The sequence below is a fragment of the Crocodylus siamensis genome, chromosome 13, assembly GCF_052110815.1.
Source record: "Crocodylus siamensis isolate JL-2025a chromosome 13, ASM5211081v1, whole genome shotgun sequence".
Lineage (NCBI taxonomy): Eukaryota > Metazoa > Chordata > Crocodylia > Crocodylidae > Crocodylus > Crocodylus siamensis.
This window is the reverse complement of record NC_143407.1, coordinates 28,694,402-28,716,539: the sequence shown is the minus strand read 5'-3', so window position 1 is coordinate 28,716,539 and position 22,138 is coordinate 28,694,402. Positions and strand designations below refer to the sequence as shown.

At 42.5% G+C, this 22,138-nt stretch overlaps 1 protein-coding gene across 3 annotated transcripts; it reads right to left on the bottom strand.

Moving 5' to 3' along the window:
• Positions 1–108: 108 nt before the first annotated feature.
• Positions 109–22,077, bottom strand: KCTD7 (potassium channel tetramerization domain containing 7). Of its 3 annotated transcripts, none has more exons than XM_090025918.1 (7): positions 18,075–22,077; positions 16,719–16,799; positions 16,045–16,181; positions 12,003–14,815; positions 10,488–10,657; positions 7,957–8,135; positions 109–7,194 (listed from the first exon to the last, which is right to left on the bottom strand). In XM_090025918.1, exons 4-7 carry the CDS (start codon positions 12,276–12,278, stop codon positions 6,818–6,820), a joined length of 1,002 nt encoding a protein of 333 aa, XP_089882044.1. In that variant the 5' UTR covers positions 12,279–14,815; positions 16,045–16,181; positions 16,719–16,799; positions 18,075–22,077; the 3' UTR covers positions 109–6,817. The 3 variants fall into 3 exon arrangements, with proteins under 3 accessions (XP_089882044.1, XP_089882043.1, XP_089882047.1); XM_090025917.1 differs by having other exon boundaries at positions 16,045–16,178; XM_090025921.1 differs by lacking the exons at positions 16,045–16,181; positions 16,719–16,799; positions 18,075–22,077 and having other exon boundaries at positions 12,003–15,814.
• Positions 22,078–22,138: the final 61 nt, after the last annotated feature.

Genomic DNA, 22,138 nt, shown 5'->3' with positions numbered 1-22,138 from the left:
CTAATTTTTGAATTCTTCCTTCACTTGCTCCTGAAAGTGCACTTGAAGTTGTGGCAGAGTTTTTGGTGCCCAGTTACACCGTTCAGATGATCAAAACCAATACCATTTTAATAATTTATTTCACAGCACTGAGACTTTAATACATAAAATGTTACCTTTCACATGTTTCAAATAAAAATACATACATTAACCAGTTTACCTGGAATTTAAAAGCCTTGTGTAGTAAGACACAGGATGCTACAGAATCCACTGTGTTAAATTAACATTGATCATCAACTTGTTTAATCATAAAACAATATAAAATAATACAAATTTGGAATCATTCCAATACCCAATCACTAGGGCCAAGGATTGTATGTCCCCCACCTCCCCACAAGACATGAAGGAACAATGTCTGGAGACATATACAATGTATAACTTGACAAAATAAAAACCACTTATAAAGTCACAGTGAAACTAGTCATAAACTCATACTAAATCTGTACAAGTAAAGTGACTGGGGACCATTGTTCTGGAAATCTGCATCCAGTTGGAGACATATATACATAAATAAATTGCAATTCATAGTTCTCAGCTGAGACAGCTTATTCAGAGAAAGAGAAACAAACTTGCACATTTGTTTGAATTTTAAATAGTTTACATACTGAAAAAACACAAGACTCCCTCAGATCCACTCTGAAGTAGAGGGAAACAACGAAAAGCACATTACAAAATGGTTTAAAGCCACAAATAACTATACAAGTCAGCATAATTGCAAGGTTCAGTACTGCCAACTATGTCTTAAGACAGAAAGTGTCCAAAGATTGTTCTCAAGAGTTACTAAAACAAAGAGAGTTGTCAGTTTCTGTGAAAGGTCTGTCACAGAGGCTGTGCTCTGAATCCCTGCCCTGATCCCTCCCTGATCAGCTTCATGATCCCACACATGCATTTTGCCACGTGCAAAGGGCAGGAATGCAAAGCACAGGATGTAGCCTGGAGTTCTTCCAACCCATCCTTAACTCTGGCAACTATGGCTGAATCACAGGCCAGGAGGAGGAGCTACTATTTGCCTCCTCAGATATTGCCCTGCGTCAGTGAATACAATTCAATAGCCCACTCCAGTTTTACCACCTGGCGAACCTGTGTGGCCTTGCAACAGAAAGAACGGTCAGTAGCAAGCAGGGGGAGACAACCTGAAGTAGCCAAGCCTTTTGCCGCTGAGACCAGACCAATTGACAGACTTCACAAGAAGGTATGATGGAAATGTCTTTGCCTCTCACAAAACCAGAGCATAAGAAATTAAAGTCTCTGTCGGCTGCAACCCTTCAGCTTTGGCATGAGAATTTCACCGATGGCACTTTGGCTATTGCTGGATGAGGCCAAGAATTCCTGATTGACCACCGTGCTTAGTGTGATCTGAAGATGCGACTAGAGAGGCATACCGACATGATGTTGTCCTCAGACTCCTTGAATCATCAATGATATCCTCAGAAACTAAAAGCACAGATAGGCACCACGGGCTGAATACATGGCATTACTTAAAACAACAACTATAAATGGATTTTTTTTTTTTAAATAATGCTCTACAGGAAAACAATACAAGTGAAAGGAGGAGGAACCGAGTAAAAGACATAAGAAGAAAGCACTGTTTGCCTCAGGGACATCTTAGCAACTAATGAGAATGTCAGTGTCTATATGAAGTGACAGCTGTCGGCCTGTAACTTCCAGGGATATTTTATGTGCGGACTGGGTACTCCTCCTTTTTGCCCCACGTGTGAAATTCCTGCATGCAGTCTTAACACATCCTGCCCACAGAGCATCCAAGTAAGCTCTGTAGTTTAAAGATCAAAGAGTAAGTTGGGGGGTGGGAAGAATTGTCAGGATCATTACCTCATCTTGTATTCTCAGGCTAGTCACTTGATTTCCTTATGCCTTATATAACCTGGCAGCTAAGTTATAGCTGGAAAACAAGGAAAAAAAAGCAGGAAATCCTCATTTCATGAGGGAATAAATTCTGAAGTTAACACATCCTAATGGTTTTATAATGATAATAAAAAGAGCACACTAAAAACACTGGAACGGCTTCCATGGAAGCATACAGCTGGGGGGAGAAGAGGTGCTCAACAGAAACAGCAATCAGGGAGATTAGCTCAGGAGGCATTCAAATGGATTAAAACTGTAAACAGTACCACCATATTTGTGCTCTGACTTGCATAGGACACCAAGTCACGATGCTTTGGCCCCCAAAAGTTATTAGTGTTTAATACAGCAAGTCTTTAGAAATCATTTTAGATGTTGCTGACTCTTCTGAAGTTAGCGAAGCGTGCGCTGAAACTGCCATAAGGGCCAGTCAGACCGAGTCATCGCACACATTAGTGCATTCCACGAACAGGAAGCACTGCCTCTTCCCTTCAAAGACCTGCCTTGGCCAACTGCCCATGCTGACTGCCTCATTCCACCAATTCCCAGTTTCAGTAAAGATTCATGATGAGCTTTTCAATTAGATTACGAAGTACCTGGTTAGCTCCTCTTTGGGGACTTGCTAAGAAGCCAGAAAGGGGTTGCACATTTTATTTGTTGAACATCTTCATCATATTCTATTCATCTAAGAGGAATTAGCTAGAGGAAACCTCAGTGTAGACTGTAAAACATCAGGGAGCTTAATGCTGAAGCTTATGGTAGATTTACATTCTTCAAGAGTTCTCCACATTTAAGATTCACAGACAACTTACTGCACAATAAAAACTGGAATTGCCACAGTTTTGTTATACAGTCGTTCCCTATTTGTCTCTCAAGCTTTACCTCTTCAGTCTCAAACTTTTTTTCTCGACCGAGGTCTATTGCACAGATACAGCAGCTATATTTCTCCAAGTAGTTTTATGGTTGTTTTAAAACCTCCCTCTTGGTTCCTCTCCCAACACAGGAGAGAACTGCTATAAAAGCATTTCCCCTGTCAAATGGCTGCAATCATTTTCATGTGTCAGTGTTAACCTAATTAGAGCCAATAATTCAGATCTTTTTTATGCCATTCACCCAACTCTTCTGAGACTGAGAAGTAGAAACATATATGAACTACAGTCAAGCGCTACACTGGCAAATCAAGCAAGTACTATGGGACAGGATGTTCAGTTTCTGCCAACGTATCTTCTTTAACACTGTTCTTTAAACTTGGATCAATATTATTACTTAAGAAAGTCAGTGGTTAAGATTTCAGCTCATGTTGTTGCACACAAGCTTTTTAAATAAAACAAGAATCATCTGGTGATTTGACCAGTAGGTTGGGGAACCAGGACCTGTTGAATGTGATCTGAGAATGACCAGTTGTGGCCATGGACAAGTCCTTGAACCTACCCGCTTCAATTGCCCTATCTTTAGATAGAAAGGCTGTTGCAAGAATTAAGATTCACAGTTTAGGGCTGGAAGGGACTTTGTGAGATCATCAGGTCCAGCCCCCTTGGTCTGGGCAGGAAAGACTGCTGGGGCCAAATAACAGTCAGTGGTTGTAAGCTTCTCTGATAGCAATCACTAATAAGAGCTAAATATTTTAAATATTTTTCACAGACAGTTCCCACAGACAAGGAGAGTAACCCACCTCTTGGGACAAACAGGGATGTCAAACATATAGCCCACAAAGCCCTGTTAGGTGGTCCCTAGTGCTGTCCCTGGGTATGAATGACCTGGACCTGTGAGCAGAGCCTGGGTGATATGCCACGTGGGCACTCACCCCAGCGTCTCTAGGATCTGCACCACACTGGTGCCTGCTCCAGCCAGTCGGGACCAGTGCTGCACATGGTGCCTGGTGGCACTCAGCAGGTCCAAGACCAACCAGAGCAAATACCACGTGCATTGGATCTGACTGGGTTGGGGATGGGGGTGTAGGAGGGGAACATCCAGGGTTCAGGGGTCCGATCTGGCCTGTGGACTAGCCTCAGGTCCACAGGGCCAGGTGAGTTTGACACCCCTGCATTAAAATATCTCCACTGAAAGAGACTTCTTTGCCCCCATAATATAACCAGCCAATTCTTACATATAAAACATTCTTATACATGGGGGCTCGGTGCTGAATTACTTTGCAGATTTAGAATTTGAAAAAGGTGATGCCATGTGCCAAGAAACCACAAGTAAATAAAGTTATTAGAATATACTCTCATGACATCCTCCTGCACAACTCTTCTCAATTTTTGTCAGAAATTGAACACACAATAGGCAGTAACATCTAAAATCAATGTAAAAAAAAAAAAGATGTTCAGAACAAGTCTAGTCAATAGCAGTATTGTTGCCTCTCATAAATGAAGTCCTAAGATATAGAATGTGTGCTAATAGTGAAAGCATGATGGCTCATATTTGTGGGTTTTCCTTAAATTGCACTTATTTTTTCTATATCTCACAGAAGATCAAGTTATTTAAGAGTGTTAAATAAATGCAAAATAGAACATCTTGATTCTTCCTTCTGACCATTTTTAAGACAGCCAACCAGAATAAGTTGTCATAAAATTCACTAGCAAACAAACCAGGTTGTAAAACACAGGATCAGAAAGAGCCAACTTGTCATCAGACCTTCTGTCATGTAACTGCTGAAAAGTGATTCTAATGCAGTTGAACCCCCAAACTTGCTTTTAAATCACTGTACGAGGGATTATTTCAGTCACATCCCATGCGTGTGTAAGCGGTGGCATTCAAACTGCAGCCACATCCCATGGGTGTGTAAACAGTGGCAAAAATCACTGAACTCTTCAGCAAAACTGTAGTCTTCTTCTATCTTTAGTCATTGTATTAAGCGCTGCTAAAAATCTTGAGCCCAATCACTTTCACAATATGTGATATCAAAGCTGCAGAAACCTTCCATTTTGGACCAGCTGGAATCTATTTTAGAAAGTTCAGTCTACAGCTTAAGGGTCCCTTCTTTTGGAAAAAAAATGCAAAGCTGAGGAACCAACAGAAGTGGAGACCTCATGTATAAGTCTTTACTCTACTTAATGAAATGACCTTGGTTAATTTTCTTGGCTGTTTCCAGACTAGCCTGGCCCATGTACACATTGGTCTCATGTACTCACCTAGTGACCGGTAAAAATATTAAGACTACTTAAAAAAAAAAAAAAAGTGTCAACCAACTTAAAATACAAAGATCATTGTCTTCTGCTTCTTTTTCAGAATCTAAATTCTGGTCATAAGCTCAGCATTTGATTGTGTTCCTTTTTAAAATGCTCCTTTACAGGAATATAACTTGTGAGCTCCTGAAGAACAGCATTTTAAATTTAGGATGTATCATAAACTCCTAAATCTAATATGTAAAAGTGTGGATGAGGGTTTAATCAATACAGAAAATATTATTTCCTTCAAAACATTTTTTCCAAGACACATTGTGCACAGAAATCCTTACTGCTACATTCAAAATGCCCTAACTCAGTCTTACTGAGATTCTTGATCACTGATAAGCAAGTTAAATATAAGTTGCCTTAATAGAAAGTTGCCTTTTGGTCAAAAGTTGAATTCATGCAATGGAATGCAACACGGAGGAAATATACAATTTATTTTTCCCCCAAGATTAAGTTTTAAATTTGGCTCAAGTGTCTTTCTAAAAGAACTGAAATGACTTAAGAAACTCCTCCCTACAGTAAAATGTCCTGGTATTTAAACATATTCTTTCATTTTGGATGTAATGAAATAACTGGGCTTTCAAGTGCGAGATTTGCAAATTTCTGAATTTTGATTTTCAGTGCCTGGGAAGAAAAATGATCCTGCCATCACATCTCCTTCAATATGAAAAGAAATCTGCTACAAAGATATATTACCTAATAGATAATGGAAAAATGTTTAAAGGAAGAATTACAAAGGTTAAAACAATTAAAAAAAAGCTGCAACAAACAAAACAGGGATGATCATCAATTATCTTGAAAATTCTTTTGGGGATTTGTGAAGTCTCATTATTTATCTCCAGCTCCACAATAAGAATACCAAGAATTTTTTTAAAAGTCAAGAACAGAGTACATTTATACTTTGATGTTCCTTTTACCTCTGCTATTTGGAGAATAACTATAACATTATCTCATATTCGCAAAGCCTTTGCAAATGATTACCTTCATATATCACGTCCTCTTTTTTGCCGGTACTGTAAACAGTTATCGTTCCTAAGGCTATGAACAGGCACAATTATCCCTAAATAACTGAAGGAATGTCATCCAAATTCGTTAAATGTCCTTTGGATCATAGGAATTAAAATAAATTAATCAAAATGCTGACTTATAAAGCATATTATAAATAACTTTTAGAAATCCAAAGTACAGCTTAATAAACAGTCATAACCAACTTTAACATACACACAATTATTCGTTTCAACATTTTTTCTGCTGTATCTGAGTTTTCACGTCTTCGTGTCAGTGATATTTTGGCTTCGGAGACAGATGAAGGATGACTAAAATATTACATGAAAGGATAAAAATGAAGCCACATACGCATGCTTTCAAGTGGCCCTAGTTTTACTAGCACCCACGACTTTACGCTAATGGAAGTAAAAGTTAATCTTCTTTTCCAGCTGTGTGGTCATAAAAAAAACAGCAAGCATGGAGACATCGTTTGGAAGGTATCAATGGCACATTTTTATGTGGCAATCTGACTTTGTGCCTAGTTGCGATACCTGAGCCAACAGTCCTGTTTCAGGCTGGTGCTTCATGTAATGGGGTCCCTATGTGCTGAGCAGCTATGCATTAGCTAACATGCCGGCAGGAGAAGTCCAGTGCAGGTCACCAGCAATGCATTTCCAGAGACATGTTGCAAAAATATATTCAAAGCCATTATTGTCTATTAGGTAGCTTTTTTTGCACCTTCTAGGGAGAACAACTCACCACCAAGTAATCTTGAATTCATAGATAGGACGCTTGCAGTAATAATGGTTTATCAGATGTTTATCACACACCCCAATGCACTGATGATCCACGGTAATTCCCCTGTCTGAAAGGTCTGTCACAATACAGTGGAGAAGGTCATAAACATCAGCTACAGCTTCCCAGGGGCCAAAAGATACATCCACTTCACAGTGATGTTCAAATAGTTTTGACTCGCTATCACTTCTTTCAAAACGTAGAGAGTTGAAAAGTGGACATTCGTACGGAGTGATGGGCATTTCTTCCTTGAAAACACAGACCTTCAACTTTGCAAATCTTGCTTTTCTCTGCATGGCTCGAAGTTTAGCAATTTCAATTATCCGCTCCAAGTGTTCTAAACAATCACACACATAAAAAGATTGAAATTAAACCAGGGTAAGTCCTCTGAGAAACAGCACAATATTTTCAGATGCAATCAAACTGAATAAATTATTCTGTATACAGTGCTAGAAATATTTAGCAGATATGTTCAAAGGTTATTTGTAGCTAGATACAGTCTAGTACTGTAATAAGATACCCACAGCTGTCTTGAGAACGTAGTGCCCTTGCTATATACATATATGTCTTTCTTAAGTTCTGATTAATCACAACCTACTATTGGAAAACTTCATTGTAGTGCTTCAATCATATGACCAAAATTCAAATTTAGGAATGAGTAAAGGAACACTGTACCAAGAAACTCCTATCTTCTGGTCTTCCAGTCAAAGACATATGTATGGCATTATTCTCTGCAAGTCAAGGTTCATCAGGCAATGCATTATTTTTTAATATAAGCAGCATTCTGATAAGGATCTTTATGCGCATACAAGAAACAATGCAAGACATAATGATATTACTAATGCCCCAAAAACTTGGACGATTTGATCTTTACAGCTCTTTAAATACACGGCCTCAGGCCCAAGGAATTAGATGCAAAATTCAAGAGAACCAGTGCAGATTCAAAGGAACAGTTTCTGGCTCTTCCTTTATGGCTTGATGCTGCCCCCTGCTCAAATACACTGAAAAATTCCCCATCATCATGAATTATGTTGGAGCCTTACTTAGACTACTTGTACAACAAACTGTAAAATAGAAAAATACTGTATCCTTTGCTTACCTTTGTAATATGGCATTAAGCCCAGGAAAGCTTGTCTAACTTTTTCTCCTTTAAGAGGCTGGACATCCTCTAGATTGTCTAGCAATGGCCCAATAGAATAATATTGTGCTTCCTTGTAAACTGACCTCACTCGTTCTCTTGACGGTAGATCACCCGATCGCAGAAAGTTCAGTATGTCTCTAAACAAGGCGAGAAAATGCTATATGATAACATGTTTTCAAAAATGAAAAAAAAAAACAACAACCCTGCAATCCTGGTCAAGTGTTCATTTTATTTGGGGCAGCAATCCTGCAGCTCAGAAAGTATTTGAAAGAACTGTGAACTGTATTTCCAAATACACGTATTAAACGTCCTTTGCCATTTCTGAGCCTTTGATTGGGAAATTCGATGTCTATGACACTGAAAAAGTGTCACTTGAAAATACCAAGAAACTTGTTCATGAGGTTTTGACCATCCAACATGGAACAGGATACAGATTACAGTCTCTTGTAAACATGTGCCAGCATAGTAATTATCACTATAATCAGTTAACCCCTGATTTTCCCAGAAGGCCATGTTGATTGGCCCTCTGTGCCCACCCAGATGCCCACTGATATCAGCGGGCCTCCAGCTGAGTGATCCCAGAGAGGATCTCTGCAGGGTCCAAGCATATAAGTACATATCTGTGCACCAACATTTATTTTGATACAGGACAGACATTTCTTTTGAATGCCACTGTTTCAAGTGGTTTAAAGAAGAACATTTTGATGGAAAACACATTTCACAAACACTAACAAATATATTTGGTTAGTGACCGTATGCCCCCTAACAAAGAACAGTTATTAAGGACACTTTTCTTTATAATATAGTGGATAAAGTATAAAAGAACTTGCTTGATTTTAGGGCACGTCAACATTTTGAATATGTACTACAAATATCACAATAAAGTCAGTTTCCTAAAAGGTGGTTTCAACAGCAGACACTTCACAAATGCCAAATGGCAAGAACTGCTCATTTGCAAATACAATAGGGTAATCATGCCAGGAAATTCTTCCTTCCTGTATTTTGGATTTGGTGGTAGATCAAGAAAAGTCACTGACTGGCTTTGAAAAGGATTACGTCCTTCTTAGCTGACGAGATGAGGAGAACCCCTGGGCAAATCAGGTCTTATTTTAGAAATGAGGTCAGAATGCCAAAGACACATTTGAAAAGCAATGGCCTAAGCCTGCAAACACATACTACTGACAGCAGTGCTTCTCAGTTTTAGCAGTCCCACAGACACCAAAAATGACTAAGCATCAGTAGCATCATGGGCAAAATAATTAATTGAAAGACTGCTATACAATTTTAGGCCTTCAGAAGGATTATAACAGTGCAGAGCTGTAAATATAGCATTGTCAGAGATCAGTAGTTTAAACACATGCTGTGAGCCTTGCGCTGTTTTGCCACCCACGGTAAGTAAATATGTCTTTTAAAGACAACAAAAGGTGCCTAACACTTTGTTTTCTCCAGGTCCTAAGGAGTGGATGGTTCACTTACAGTCATCAAGCCAAGTACATTTTGTACCATATTTCTTGGAAAATGACATCCCATTAGAAGCACAGATTTCACTCTAATCTCCTGCTTTTTGGAAACACCTTATAAATTAGAGCTGAGTCAAATTTCTAATTACATGGTCTAATTTGGAAGCAATCTGGCAGTTTTGAATATGGATAAACACCTGCCGGCTTGAAAGACAGCATGATATCTGAGCCATATATAATGTTAATCAGCCTGCCTACATTTAGATGAACCAGAATTTAGAGAAGCAATGTGCAATCCAGGCTAACAACATGTGGGTATGAGAAAAAGAGGCAAAATGAAGAGAGAGGGAAATTTTGTAATATTATCCAAAAGTTCTAGCAAACAAGAATATTTCAGATTGAAGTCAAACTACTAAATTAGTTGGACAACTTCTGCGTTGCATATTTTCTTCCCACAACTGGCTGCACAGCTGCCACTACGTTACATTTGTTCCAATGTCCACAGCTATCCTATTAAACACTGAAAATGATAACGGCTGAGAGGGGACCTTGTCAAAGAAGCCTAATAAACATCACGGCTCCACCCTTTGTAGAGCAAAAATTACATTAGGAAAAACAATCACAAAAAAGGACAGAAATTTTTTTTCTGAGTCATGCTGTCCAACAGCTTGTCTTTTACATGTTAGGGAATGCAAGTCCCCGCAGAGAAGAACACCGTATGTACATACTTTTGCTGAGAACCAAAAATGATTTTTTTCCCTTTGTAAAGCTGGCTATAGCTGTTAGTAATGAAACAAAGAGGTGGTTTGGACTGTGGTGTACTCTGAAGTTTGCTTTCTGAAGGAAGTTTCCAAAACTCTGTTTGCTAGTTAATCATGTGAGTCTGCCAAAAAACAACCTTCAAAATGAGATTGAATTAGAGGGATGCAAATTCACCCTCAATTTTTCTTTTTTGTATTGTTTTTTTAATTAATGTTTCCTTTCTCAGTAACAGTTTCAACATATTTCTAGTAAGGACAATGCACATACCCAAAGTAAGTTCCATCTCTGTCAATAAAGTATCTGCCTTCAGCATCTGTTGGAATATAGTGCCTTCCACTAAACATAGCAGCCAACATGGTGTCCTCATACCGTCTTAAGGTTGACAGCCTGGTAGTGAAATACATGCCTCCTACATTAAGTGGAATAACTTCAGGGAACTGAAAAAGCAATCATATCACCATTTGAAAATTATTCGGTGGTGCTACGCAAATGTGTACATGCCAAGACCCCTCCTCCTCCCTCCCCATTTAGCAGATCAAACTCTCTACCGTGCACGGGATAACAATCATAAACACAGACAGGATGACCTGTCTTGAAAGCTTATGAAGAATGGAAGAACACGGAGAGAGTCAAATCTTCAGGAAGAAGGTGACCATCTCAACCAAAATGTGGCATGAACAAGGGCGAATGGCAGCGAGTTTAAAGGGCCACAATTAGGATTTTGAAGTTGTACGGAAAAAGAACGGGAGGACAATGACAGGATTTATTTAGGAAGGGTAATTAATACAGCAAGCCAGAAAGGTGATTTTTTTAGCAGCAGACTTTCAAAGGATTGCAAAGAAAGCTAGTCATGAAGAGGGAACAGGGATTCTTCACATTTTTACTTTTTGGCAAGACAACAGAGATGACAGCAGCCAAGACACAGGGGACAGGAGAGCTTTTAAAGAAGTGACAAAATGTAGCAAAAATCTGAGTGCGGAAGAGTGGGGAAGAGAGGATCATGGAGGATACTGAAATCACAAACATGATGCAAACGGTAGCAGAGATGGCAACAACAAGAGGAGAAATAATGTCATTTCATATTTGATCCCTACTTTGTATTTTCTAGATGGCCTTCCACAGTGGTCTAGTAAGTCTACCTTAAGCCCTCTTCCCCGTTATACCACACAATGGTGAATTTTAAGTCAGTCATACACAGAACATCCCCCCTCCCACCCTCCCTGTTTTTAAAGTTATTGGAAATATTTATACTCCTTTTCAGGTTGCCTTTCACGCTCTCATTCATTAGGACAGCTTTCATAGCAAAAGTAAAATTAAAGCATTAATGCTCAGTTACGGTTCTTTGGAAAGCCACAGAATCGGCAATCCTCGGGGCAAAATCAAACCCATTTTCAAGCAGATGCTGCTCCACTGGCTTCAAGATGAAAACCAACATAGTTGCACTGCAGTCTGTGGCAGGCTCGGCAGCATCTGATGGACACTTTCTTCTCCTACGGGAGCTGCAGTGGTACTAGGGTGCTTCCTACTGGTGTTTAATAAATCCTAAAGTGGGTTGGGAAGGGAAAGGGGAGGCTTAGATTTCTAAAGCAACGCGGAGAAGGCTTTCAAACCCAAGAGGAAGAGCTCGGTTTCATCCCACAAGCCGGCTAGCAAAGGAAACTAAACTGGAAGCTCTTCAAGGCTTCACCATGAGAAATACTATAATCCCCAGGTCCCGAACAGCGCAAACTCAAACGAAAGCTCCTTATCGGCTCAGAAGAGAAGAAGCCCCCAAGCCCTTACCTGCTGAGGTAGCAGCGGCAGCGACTGCCCTGCCTCGGTCGCGGTAGGCGTGGCAGGATCTTGGAAATCATCCTCTGCATCTGAGCTCGACATGGCATCGTCCGGCTTGCCACTCACTTTGTTCTGCCCCGTAACAACCACCATCCCTCTGGCTCTCCTAACCAGGTCTGCTGGGCAGGCAGCGTTGGCAGTGCCGCTGAACAAGAGACGGGACCCAAATGATCTGGGCACTTTCCCTACAGGCTGCAGATCATCGCGGGGCAGGCAGAGCGACATACTTGCCCTGCTTCGCACAGAGCATTTAGATGGGCATTGCTGTCCCTGGGAAGTGAGTCACAAACAGGCTGGTGATTATTGTGCTCCGACTCCAGCTCCTGCATGAACATATCTGGAGGAATGCTGCTGGCACAGCAGTGACAAGAGGTCTCTGTCAGGTCCCGCAGTAACAGAGCCTCTCACTGGCGGAATAAAATGCTGATTTTCATTGGCTGCCCCTCTCAACTTCCTTTCAGCACAGATCCAAAAAAAGGGGCATATCCATTGCCAGCTGAAGTCCTATTCGCTGCCCGGTGAACAGCTGCTGAATTGCAATTGGCTCCTTGCAGAGTTGTTTTCTGACAACTGCTCTCTTATTGGTTGTTATGCACCTCCAAATGATGTTGCTGTCAAGTCGTGTAATCATTTTGCAACCCTCCGAGCGCGTTAGCTCCGGAGGCTCGGCAAGGCTTTAAGCAGAGTAGGGCTCATTCAAGGAGAGCTTTTTATGCAGTCCTGCTACCTCAAATAAAATGCCAGGCCCTCCAAAAATGGCCATTAAAATCTTGCCTTCTAACCTGGAGCATATGGTTGCAAAAAAGCACAATGGAAGTGCTTTCTGCACTAGTTTTCCAGCTAGCTGCATCATACCATGTTATGGATTTAGGCTCAGTTTCCCAGGGGACCAACATCTATCGGTCCTAACCTTTTAAAAAATCCCCACTGTTACCATCGCCAGCAACAGCTAAATTGAAGTATATCTGTCCCCTATTAACATAGTATGTAGGTGCCTCACAATCTTTAGCCCTCCCACCTCTCGGGGAAGTTGTCAAGTGCTATTTTCCCCATTTTACAGATGAGGGACTGAGGCACAGCATGACTCATAAAGGAAGCCTGCCGCAGACTGCAGACTTGAAGCCAGGTTTCTTATGCCCCAGGCTGGTACCTTAAGCCTCTCTCTCCCTAGGTTTTTTAACAACTGTCGCAAGCAGTCTCTTTATGAAATGAGTTTGCTGATCTCAGTTAGACTGCGTAAAATGCTACAACCGTGGTTCTCAACCTTTTTATACTCGAGGCAACTCTTGATAGACTTTGGGGCGCCCCTTGGAAAATGCCAGTTCTCAGTTTTCACTGATTTTTTTGACTACAGAAAAATAATAATAAAATTGTAAAGAACGCAGAAAGACTGTAACAAGGCAGGATGTTTTTAACACTGTGGATTCCTATCTGAAATCTTCAGGTTTATCTTGTGAATCATGTTTGCACACCTACAAGTGCTCGCCTTGCATGGCACCCTTGAAGAGATCTCGTGGCGCCTGGTTGAGAATCACTATTCTACAGTGAGGGGTACAGTTCTAGTGTCTATATAGGGTTGTCAGATCAGACAGGACTTCTTGATTCAGAAAGACCTTTACATTTGTACTGTTAATTCAAAAATGACAGGCTTGAAGTATCAAATAAATCACCGCAGCCTGAGAGATTAACTTTATTTTCCTGCCAGAAAACAGAATGGCTTCTATTCAGCAGCAAAGTAAGTATAGATGAGACTATATATTCCACTAACAAGCTCTCGCTTTTAAGTTTGGAATGGTATTTAATGCCAAGCAGTTTTTATTTGGATGCTCCAGCTACATGAACTACAGTGAATTCCTTTTTCACACATAAGCACCTTTTGCACATACATGTCACTGGGGATACTAACCACACAGCGTCATAATTTCTAGCACATTTAGTTTATGCTCCCTCCTATTAAGTTAAGAGAAAGTCACCCAGCTACTTTTGGTATATTTTTACTGTTTGCAACTTCTTGACTTGAAAATAAATTATTCTCCTCAACCAGATTTACTCATCATTACCTGTTTTACTCCTCAAGAATTACTCATGACCTGTTTTAATCACCTATCTGCAAAGTTTAAATTACCAAGGTGATTTCTTGATTAATAATCACACATTTTGAACAGTATTGCAATCTGTTTACAGGAAATGTTGGAAGTTGCTATTTGCAAGTGTATTCCAGGGAAGTAAACATACAGTACTGAAGCTAATATTTTGAACATAGAGAAAAACAAATTATAAAAGGTATATCATTTATTTTTTAAAGTGCAAAAAACCTTTCTTACAAGTCTCCGATACCAGTGGGATTTGTTTTGCAGCAAGTAGCACAACAAGAAAAAAGAACTTCACACTTCTCATAAGTACCAGCAAAGTTTTAAGCAAATAAGGGCCAAAGTGCCGTAGGAGGAAGTCAGAAAACAAGACAAATACAGCACCCTGAATGAATGCTAAAATAATAGAGCTGAATTTGTACCGAAAATTGCTAATAAAAACAGTTCTATTAATATTGAACCTACAGGATTTTGCTCAATGGATTTTTAAACATGGGTCAAATCTAGAAACCCTGCAACCTCACTGCAGTTCAAGTACTGCGAGCATAGAAAGAAGAGTTGCTGGCGGAGACTGCAAAGGATGTTCTGAGATTCTGGAAGTTGTGTAGCTGTTCTGACTCGCTTGCCGGGCCTCGGGTTACTGAGGCCTGTATTCTGGGACCACTGAGACACCTAAAACAAAAGATGAGCAAGTCACAGGAAGACCTGTTCCTGGGAGAATTTGTATTTGAGCACTGCCTGGTGGCTAATCCTTTTTCCACAGTCTACTTCAGTCAGATTAGTTTTGATGCTTTTGGCTAACTGTCTTTTGAGTCCCTCCTATCCACTTTTAATTTCCCTCTTGCATTTGTCTTGTTGCAGTGTCTGTACCCTCTTGCTGACTTCATAACTAACTCTCAACTCTCTAACATTTGTTTCGTTTGAGTAACTTCTTGAAGGTTGCCCTTTCATCAGACTAGTTACAGCTTGGCTTTCCAGCTTCCCTGTTGCTTTATACGTATGTATTCCTTTTGGCGCTCTGAAGGCCTTATAAGCTCCATAGTTCAAGAATGCCCTTATATTTAACATCAGTGCCCTTTTGACTTTCACAGATTTAGCATCACCACTGATTTTGGATGCGATTCATTTTCCCTGGATGATGAACTGCATTAACTCATAGTCATTATTATTGTGCGGCTCTGCTGGAATGACTTTTAGGCAACACTGCTGCAACACAAGACCCACAGAGCTGGTCATGGGGTTGGACACTTATGGCACTGAGCTAGAGAACGGTCCCAGTCACCCCCTGAGGTGCCTCTGCTCCATGTGTAGACTAGAGAAATGTTAGATGGGATGGTGATGATAATGATCCATGATGCTACTAGCTAGTTTAACAGTGTCTTTACTCTAATTAAAAAATACTTTGCCTTAGTAAACATAAGAAAAAATCAACACAGAAACAACATACTGCAATGTCAACCAAGAAACCAGCATGGTTTGGACATAAGACTGATTAGAGCGGGGGTGGGCAATTATTTTGGGCAAAGGGCTGCTTACTTAGTTTTGGCAAGCCATCGGGGGCCGCATGACAGGCAGCCAGGGCAGATAAATATTAATTTTCTACATTTTTAGGGGCCCCGCGGGTTGGATAGAATGGCCTGGTGGGCCACATCCGGTCCCCGGGTCGCATTTTCCCCACCCTTGGATTAGAGGCAGTTAGTAATGTAATACCCTGCCTAGAAGGAGAGCACATTGGCAGGAGGGATGGAGGTGGACAGTGAAAATACCCATCACAGTTCAGAATGCGTTAACATAAAGCTGGGAACTGCAAAGTGGTGGAGCCAGCAGAGCATAAGGGAGAGGGCTCAGAAGGGGAGCCTGGAGCCTGTGGAAGTAAACGGCCCCTCACCTTTGACTCGTACCTGACATAAAGGGAAGTCCCTGTGTCTGCAGGACTGTGTGTGTACATCCAATGATGGAGCAACTTCCTAGGCAAAGGAAACTTACTGGTGTACGCTGTACCTAGCTCTGCCTCCTTCAAGCTCCTATTTTCAAGCTGCTTAAAAAAAAAAAAAATCACCATTACAATATTTACACAAGTAAATCTGATGCCTAGACAATGCTTCCTGATTTAAAAAAGATGCCTTCAAATGATTGTTTCCTGTCAAATGCAACACACAGAAATGACAGAAAGGATCACCTTTCCATGGGGGCAATCTAGAATAACTATTTTAAATACATTAGCCTGGGTCCACTATGGCAAACTTTACGAAATTTGCTTAATACACTCATTAGGCTTGTTGTCAAGATGCCTATGGGAAATCAGCTCATGGATGAGGGCAGCTGGTTCATGCCGAACCCCAGCAAGACTAAAGCGCTGTTGTTCAAAAACCAGAAATGCTTTAGACTGTTCCCAAATCACTGTTTTCCCCTTCCAGAAAAAGTTGGTAGCCTCCACTTATTATTATTATGGCAAAAAGCCTCCAGATCCCTCTGAGCCTGGATGACCAGTTTCCAAAAATGACTGGTTTTGCCTTCAAACTATTACAACACTGAGGCCCAGTGCCACAAAGGACTGTTTGTTGGTGGAACTTACCTGTGTATGTATTCCAGGTTGCTCAAAAAGCTCTTTTTTGAGCAAAAATAATCCACCCTCAGTTTCCCAGAGCAAAGGTCTCTGAGAAGAGAAAACAGGTTTGCTTTGTTAGATACCAGCATCCGTCTCCAGGCAGACACCTTGGCCTGAAATGGGGAGTGACCTAGATCTCATACAACAGACTGCTCATTTGCACAATAAGAAACATGCCCTGCAAAAACGAGCAACGGTGCAGATTATTATTAAAAGATTTTAGAGATGAAAAAGACAAGGTTCTGTTACAAAACCAGCTTTTCATCCCAGCCTAAAAGCATCTCAGCCTAAACATCTCAGCAATGTTTTTAAATCTTATTATGAAACAAAAAACTATTTTTCACCAAATAGGATTGGTTTCCAATTTAACTAATATAGACCACTCTACTCCTGCTTCCTTCTTACAGGAGCGCAGGAAAGAAAGTATCATCAGTACTGGTAAACTCTTACCTAAATTTCTCAGGGATCATCCAAAGCTTTCAGGAGAACTCGAGTATTCTTCAGATGAAGAAATTTCAGTCTCCATAAGAACTTTAAGTGCAGAGGACAGAATGAGGTTTGGGCAACCATAGTTTACCTGTATGGGTAAAGTGGTGGCCGTGTGACAAAACCTCAGTGAAGATTACCTCTTTTTTAAAGGGCACAGCTTTGAGATGGAGGAGTTATTAGGAGTGCTTCTCCTCGACTTCTTCCTTACTCCCTTAATCAGCTTTTAACATGAATCCAAGCTATAGAAAAATGCTAGTAGGAAAAACAAACCTGTGGTTTACTTTTATCATATGCTTGGACTATCTAGTCGTGGAACACCTACCAGGGCATTACAAGTCCAGCATCTGTTATTTAAAAATTAGTTGTCATTAGTTATCAGAAACAAAGCCTAACAGACCCTCTCTGAGGTAGTCCCGATCTGGTTCATACTGAACATTAGTCCGTGTTAGTTTGTTCTAAGATCAGTCCATTATAACATCTAAGCTTCGAGCATAGTTTCCCAACTTGGGCAACTATATTGGGACTTCAGTCTGTGATTACTAGTGCCTACTTAGCACTCACACTGCGTATTTGAGAGCCTGCCTGAGTGCTCAGCTGTGGACTTCAGTGTTCTCACCTAGGAAATCAAGGTTCAAAGCATGCATTTCCATCAGCATATTCCAGCAGTACAATATCCTCCATATTCGAGTTCAACATGCAATAACAACATCTGGGTGTTTTTGTAAACAGGCAAGCAGATCACTGTTAGTAAAGTGTTTCAGGCATCAGTGAGAGAAGCTAAATGTCCAGATTAATTGTTAGAAGAAAATGAATGATAGTCTTATTTTGTTTTACCTGTATGTTGACGTTCATTTATAGGCTGTTGAAGTTTCTGTCTAGGTTTGCTTCATTTTCTGGTCACCCTCAGGCATCCCAGCATGTGATGTCAGTATCCCACTGGCCAGTATTGGCAAAAGAAATTTGCCTAAAAAAAGAACGTGAGCAAATCCCTCTGAACGGCTGGTTGGCTTCCCCTGTCCAACAACTCGCATCCCTGTGTTTGGATTCTCGGCATGGCTCAGAAATGCACATCTCATTCCCAGATCCTCCCCCCCATCAAAGAACTCTGCTCAACTAAAGCAGACGTTGATTTATATTCCTAAAAATAATTACAATATTTCTCACATTATAGCTTTTTAAGAAACAAAACAAATTCCAGACCTTGACTAACCTGATGTGTTCAGAAGGCTGTGCTAAGGCCAGGTCCCAGAAAGCTAATGGAGGCACTTCATTAATAATCTGAATCACCACTCTAAATTAAGCATCAGATGCTTTAGCATCATTTAATTCATCCTATTGCATAGGATTCTCTCTTCCCAGTTTTCAAATGACTGTTCCACTTAGCTGACGGGATTACATCCCCAAAACTCGTTAGTTGACATTTTTCCTATAGGTGCTCACAGAAGGGTTAAGGAATGAGCCTTCTCTGGTTGTTTTGTGACATTGTCTAAGGTAGATGATAGCACTGGACCAGTCTCAAGAACTATTCCTACCTAGATCAAAAGAGGACCAAGCCTTTCAGAAGCAACTGCTATATCCTCAGCCCTTTCTGCACTGGTTTAAAAAACTCTGCATGTGAGGGGATGACTCCCAAGGAGTATTCATGTCTGGAAGGTTATACACATATGATACCAAGTTATCTAATAAAAGAAGTGGGCAAAGGCCACACTGGCAGTGTCATTTGTGACAGTCACCAAATGGACCAGTTCGCCTGTTCATTTTAGATCTCTATTTTCCAGGCCTGGCTCTGCAAGTGAACAAACTGCTGTGTGGAAGTTTCAGAGCAGTGGTCCTCAACTGCTTTAGACTCCAGGCCAACCTCGGAAAATGCCAGCTTTCATCTCAGTTTTCACTCATTTTTTGACTAGAGAAAATAGAGGAATACTTCTGTAGCAAGAAATTCAGAAAGCCCCTAACAAGGCAGAATGTAACGGCATGGGCCATTTGTACATGACACGAGATTTCCCATTTATGCCGCCACAACTGCATTTGCGTTTGCATGAGCAGGATTTCCCACTGCTTTAAAAGTATTTTCTATTCCTATTTAAAACCTCTGGATTAATCTTATGATTCATGTTTGCGCACCTAATAATGCTCACATGGCATGGCACCCTGTGGCACCCCTGAACAGCTCTCAAGGCACCTAGGGTGCTGTGGCCGAGAATCGCTGTTTTAGGGGATTTGAAGGACACCAGCTACCACTGCCATCCCAAACCCTGGGATCAGGGAACTATCAGGCTGAGACAAAGAATGCTCAAGAAGCAGTTTTCCCTTCACTCACGTAGGTTTATATAGCAGACAGAATACACTTTTAACCTAAAAAAATACGTTCATGGGTGTTCAATCTCTGGCCTGTGGAGCTCCCCATGGGTCAGGAAATATGGTGGCAGGGGAATGGAGGCAATTAATATGGTCATGCCCCCCTGCAAAATTTCCAAACCCCAGGCCCCATGCAGTGGGGTCCCACCTCCTACTGCCACACTGTAGCTGGATCAGGCCCAAGCCACTCCCCCTCCTGCAGCTAGATTGGGGCCGGGCCACATTCTCTCCCTTCCACATTTGGATCAGGACTGGGCCACACCCCCTCCTGTCTGCAGCTGGATTGAAGCTGGGCCAGATTGGGACCACACTTGCCCCCTAACCCTCTCTGCATGGCTGGGCAGGGCCCACCCCACCTGCCCCAGGTTCTGGATCAGGACCGCTGGCTTGTGGATGGACCAGGCACTGCCCATTGGACCTACCAGGAGAAAAGTCTGAGAACCGCTGCACTAGCTACCTTGCCAGTGAGCTCTGCTCCCTGCTCCATTGATCAGACTGTTTAGGTTCTTGCTGGGATATGCAGGGGTGTATTCCAGTAGTGCAGCAGTCCTTTGGTCTAATGCCCCTTCGCTCCCAAAACTGCTTTATACCTTTCATTTCCTGCGTTATTTAAACTACTACTCAGCCACTCACTACTAGACTACTCCCATGATTGCTACCCAACTATTGGGCACCTTCCTAAATCCCTGTAGGCCTAAACATCCATCCTATAACCCGCCGCCCCACATACCCTTCTTACCCCACAGCCTTCCTGTCCATTCGTTCTTTCCCCACTGCCATTACCAATGATGGATTTGACAGAAGGTGTAGCTGCTGGCTCAGCTTTATGCAGAAAGGACAATGGCATTTTTGCCCTCATGTGACTGTGTGTAGCACCAGGCAGGACCAAGGGGCAGTCTGCAAAGCTGCAGGGACTCCCAGATTCCCCTCCATAAAATGAACAGGCAAATAGTCCCAGGGGCTGGGGAAAGGAAGAGGAGGCTGGAGTAAGGGGATGAGAACAGCAGGCAGGTGGGCTTTGGTCAGCCCTACAGAGGAGTTGGACGTCCCAAGGGCTCAGGCAGCCGGGGCTGTGTAGAGAGGAGGAGCTGGACTCTGGCCTGGGGCAGCTGCAGGTGCCACCCGGGCACTCTGGGATGGAGGTCGCCCTGGGAACAGGGGGAGCACGGGTCATCGTAGCCCTGATGTTCCTCTTCCTCCTATGCAGCCCCTCCGGCCCGTGGAGAAGCGGGGCCTCCCTGCGGTACCTGCGCCAGTGCATGTCCGGGGCGCTGGCACAAAGAGGCACCCCTGATGGGGGCTGGCTGACAGGTCAGGGCCCAGGGCGTACAGGGTGCCCCCATGGCCCAGGCCCGGCTACGGGCGGGAACTCGCGTGCTGGCTGGTGGCTGAGGAAGCAGCTATCCTGGGATGTAGGAAGCTTGAGGCACAAATGCAGTGGGGCAGGCTGGGGCTGGGTGGGCGGATGGGTAACACCATCTCCCAGCTGCAGCTCCCTGCCTCAGGCCACTCCTTTCTCTCCTCTGGGCCAGTCCACCTGGTCCAGGGGGCAGCCTTCCCCTGCACCTTCCCCGCTCCAGGCTCCCTGGTCCACAGCTGCCGGAGCCCCCCCTCAGCCGTGCTCGTGCCAGCGTGGGGCAGACCTGACTGACAGAAGCATAGCGGCAATGAAGCATTTTGTGCTGGGCCTTAGGGCAAGAGACAAATTATTCAGAGGCGTCTCTTATTCCGAGGCTTAGCACACAAGCTCTGGCCTCCTTGAGCGCCTGGGTCGCTCTCAGTCCCGCTGCACAGAGCTAGAACAAGCACAGATGAGGTGCGGGTGTCAGCTCCTGCCGCTAGCAAGTGGATGGGCCTGACCCAGGAGAGCCCAGAGCGGGAGGGCAAAAAGGGAAGGACAGTCCCACCAGCAAAACATCTAGGTCAGTGAAAAGGAGATGAAGAGCAGACCACCAGCCTGAAGATGCTCAAGAAAGCTAGATTTTCTTCTAGGCCTCTGAACAGGAGACGTATGTTTGACTGCAACAACTGTACAAGGAATAGAGCACAATCCTTGGAGTAGTTTTTGCCTAGTTTAAAATTTTAAAAAACCCCAAACAAACACACATAATCAGCAAATGAGGGCTTGTTTCCAATTATTTGTGCATAGTGCCAGACCCCTGGCATAGTACAACAGCCTCTACTTTCAATTTAACTGGAGAAACACCCGTGTTCTGGCATGTGTGATGATGATGTGCCACAGGACTCCTGCACCTCCCCTTCTCTAAAGCCTAGATCCATCCAGCCTCAGGCTTAGTCAAGGCTCCACCTGCACCTGAATCAGCCCCATACTCACCAGAAGAGCGAGCTTCAGTGACCATTGACCTGTAGTGATTCATAGTGTATGTGCCTAGGAAAAGATCACACATGGAGAAGGGATCACAGTATATACCATAGTGCCTTTTGGAAAGGCAATACACGATGGATGGACAGTTGTACATCATCTATGTGCAGAGGGCAGCCCTTCCCCGTTTCAAGCCCTACCCCACCCCCTGCCCCGA

Bases quoted from the DNA above. Each gene is read 5' to 3' on its own strand.
- KCTD7 (XM_090025918.1), bottom strand. From the start codon at position 12,278: ATGTCGCTCTGCCTGCCCCGCGATGATCTGCAGCCTGTAGGGAAAGTG. The intron at 10,658-12,002 runs GTAAGGGCTTGG...TTGCTTTTTCAG, and splicing joins TGCCGCTGCTACCTCAGCAG to TTCCCTGAAGTTATTCCACT. The intron at 8,136-10,487 runs GTATGTGCATTG...CGCCTTGTTTAG, and splicing joins AGAGATGGAACTTACTTTGG to AGACATACTGAACTTTCTGC.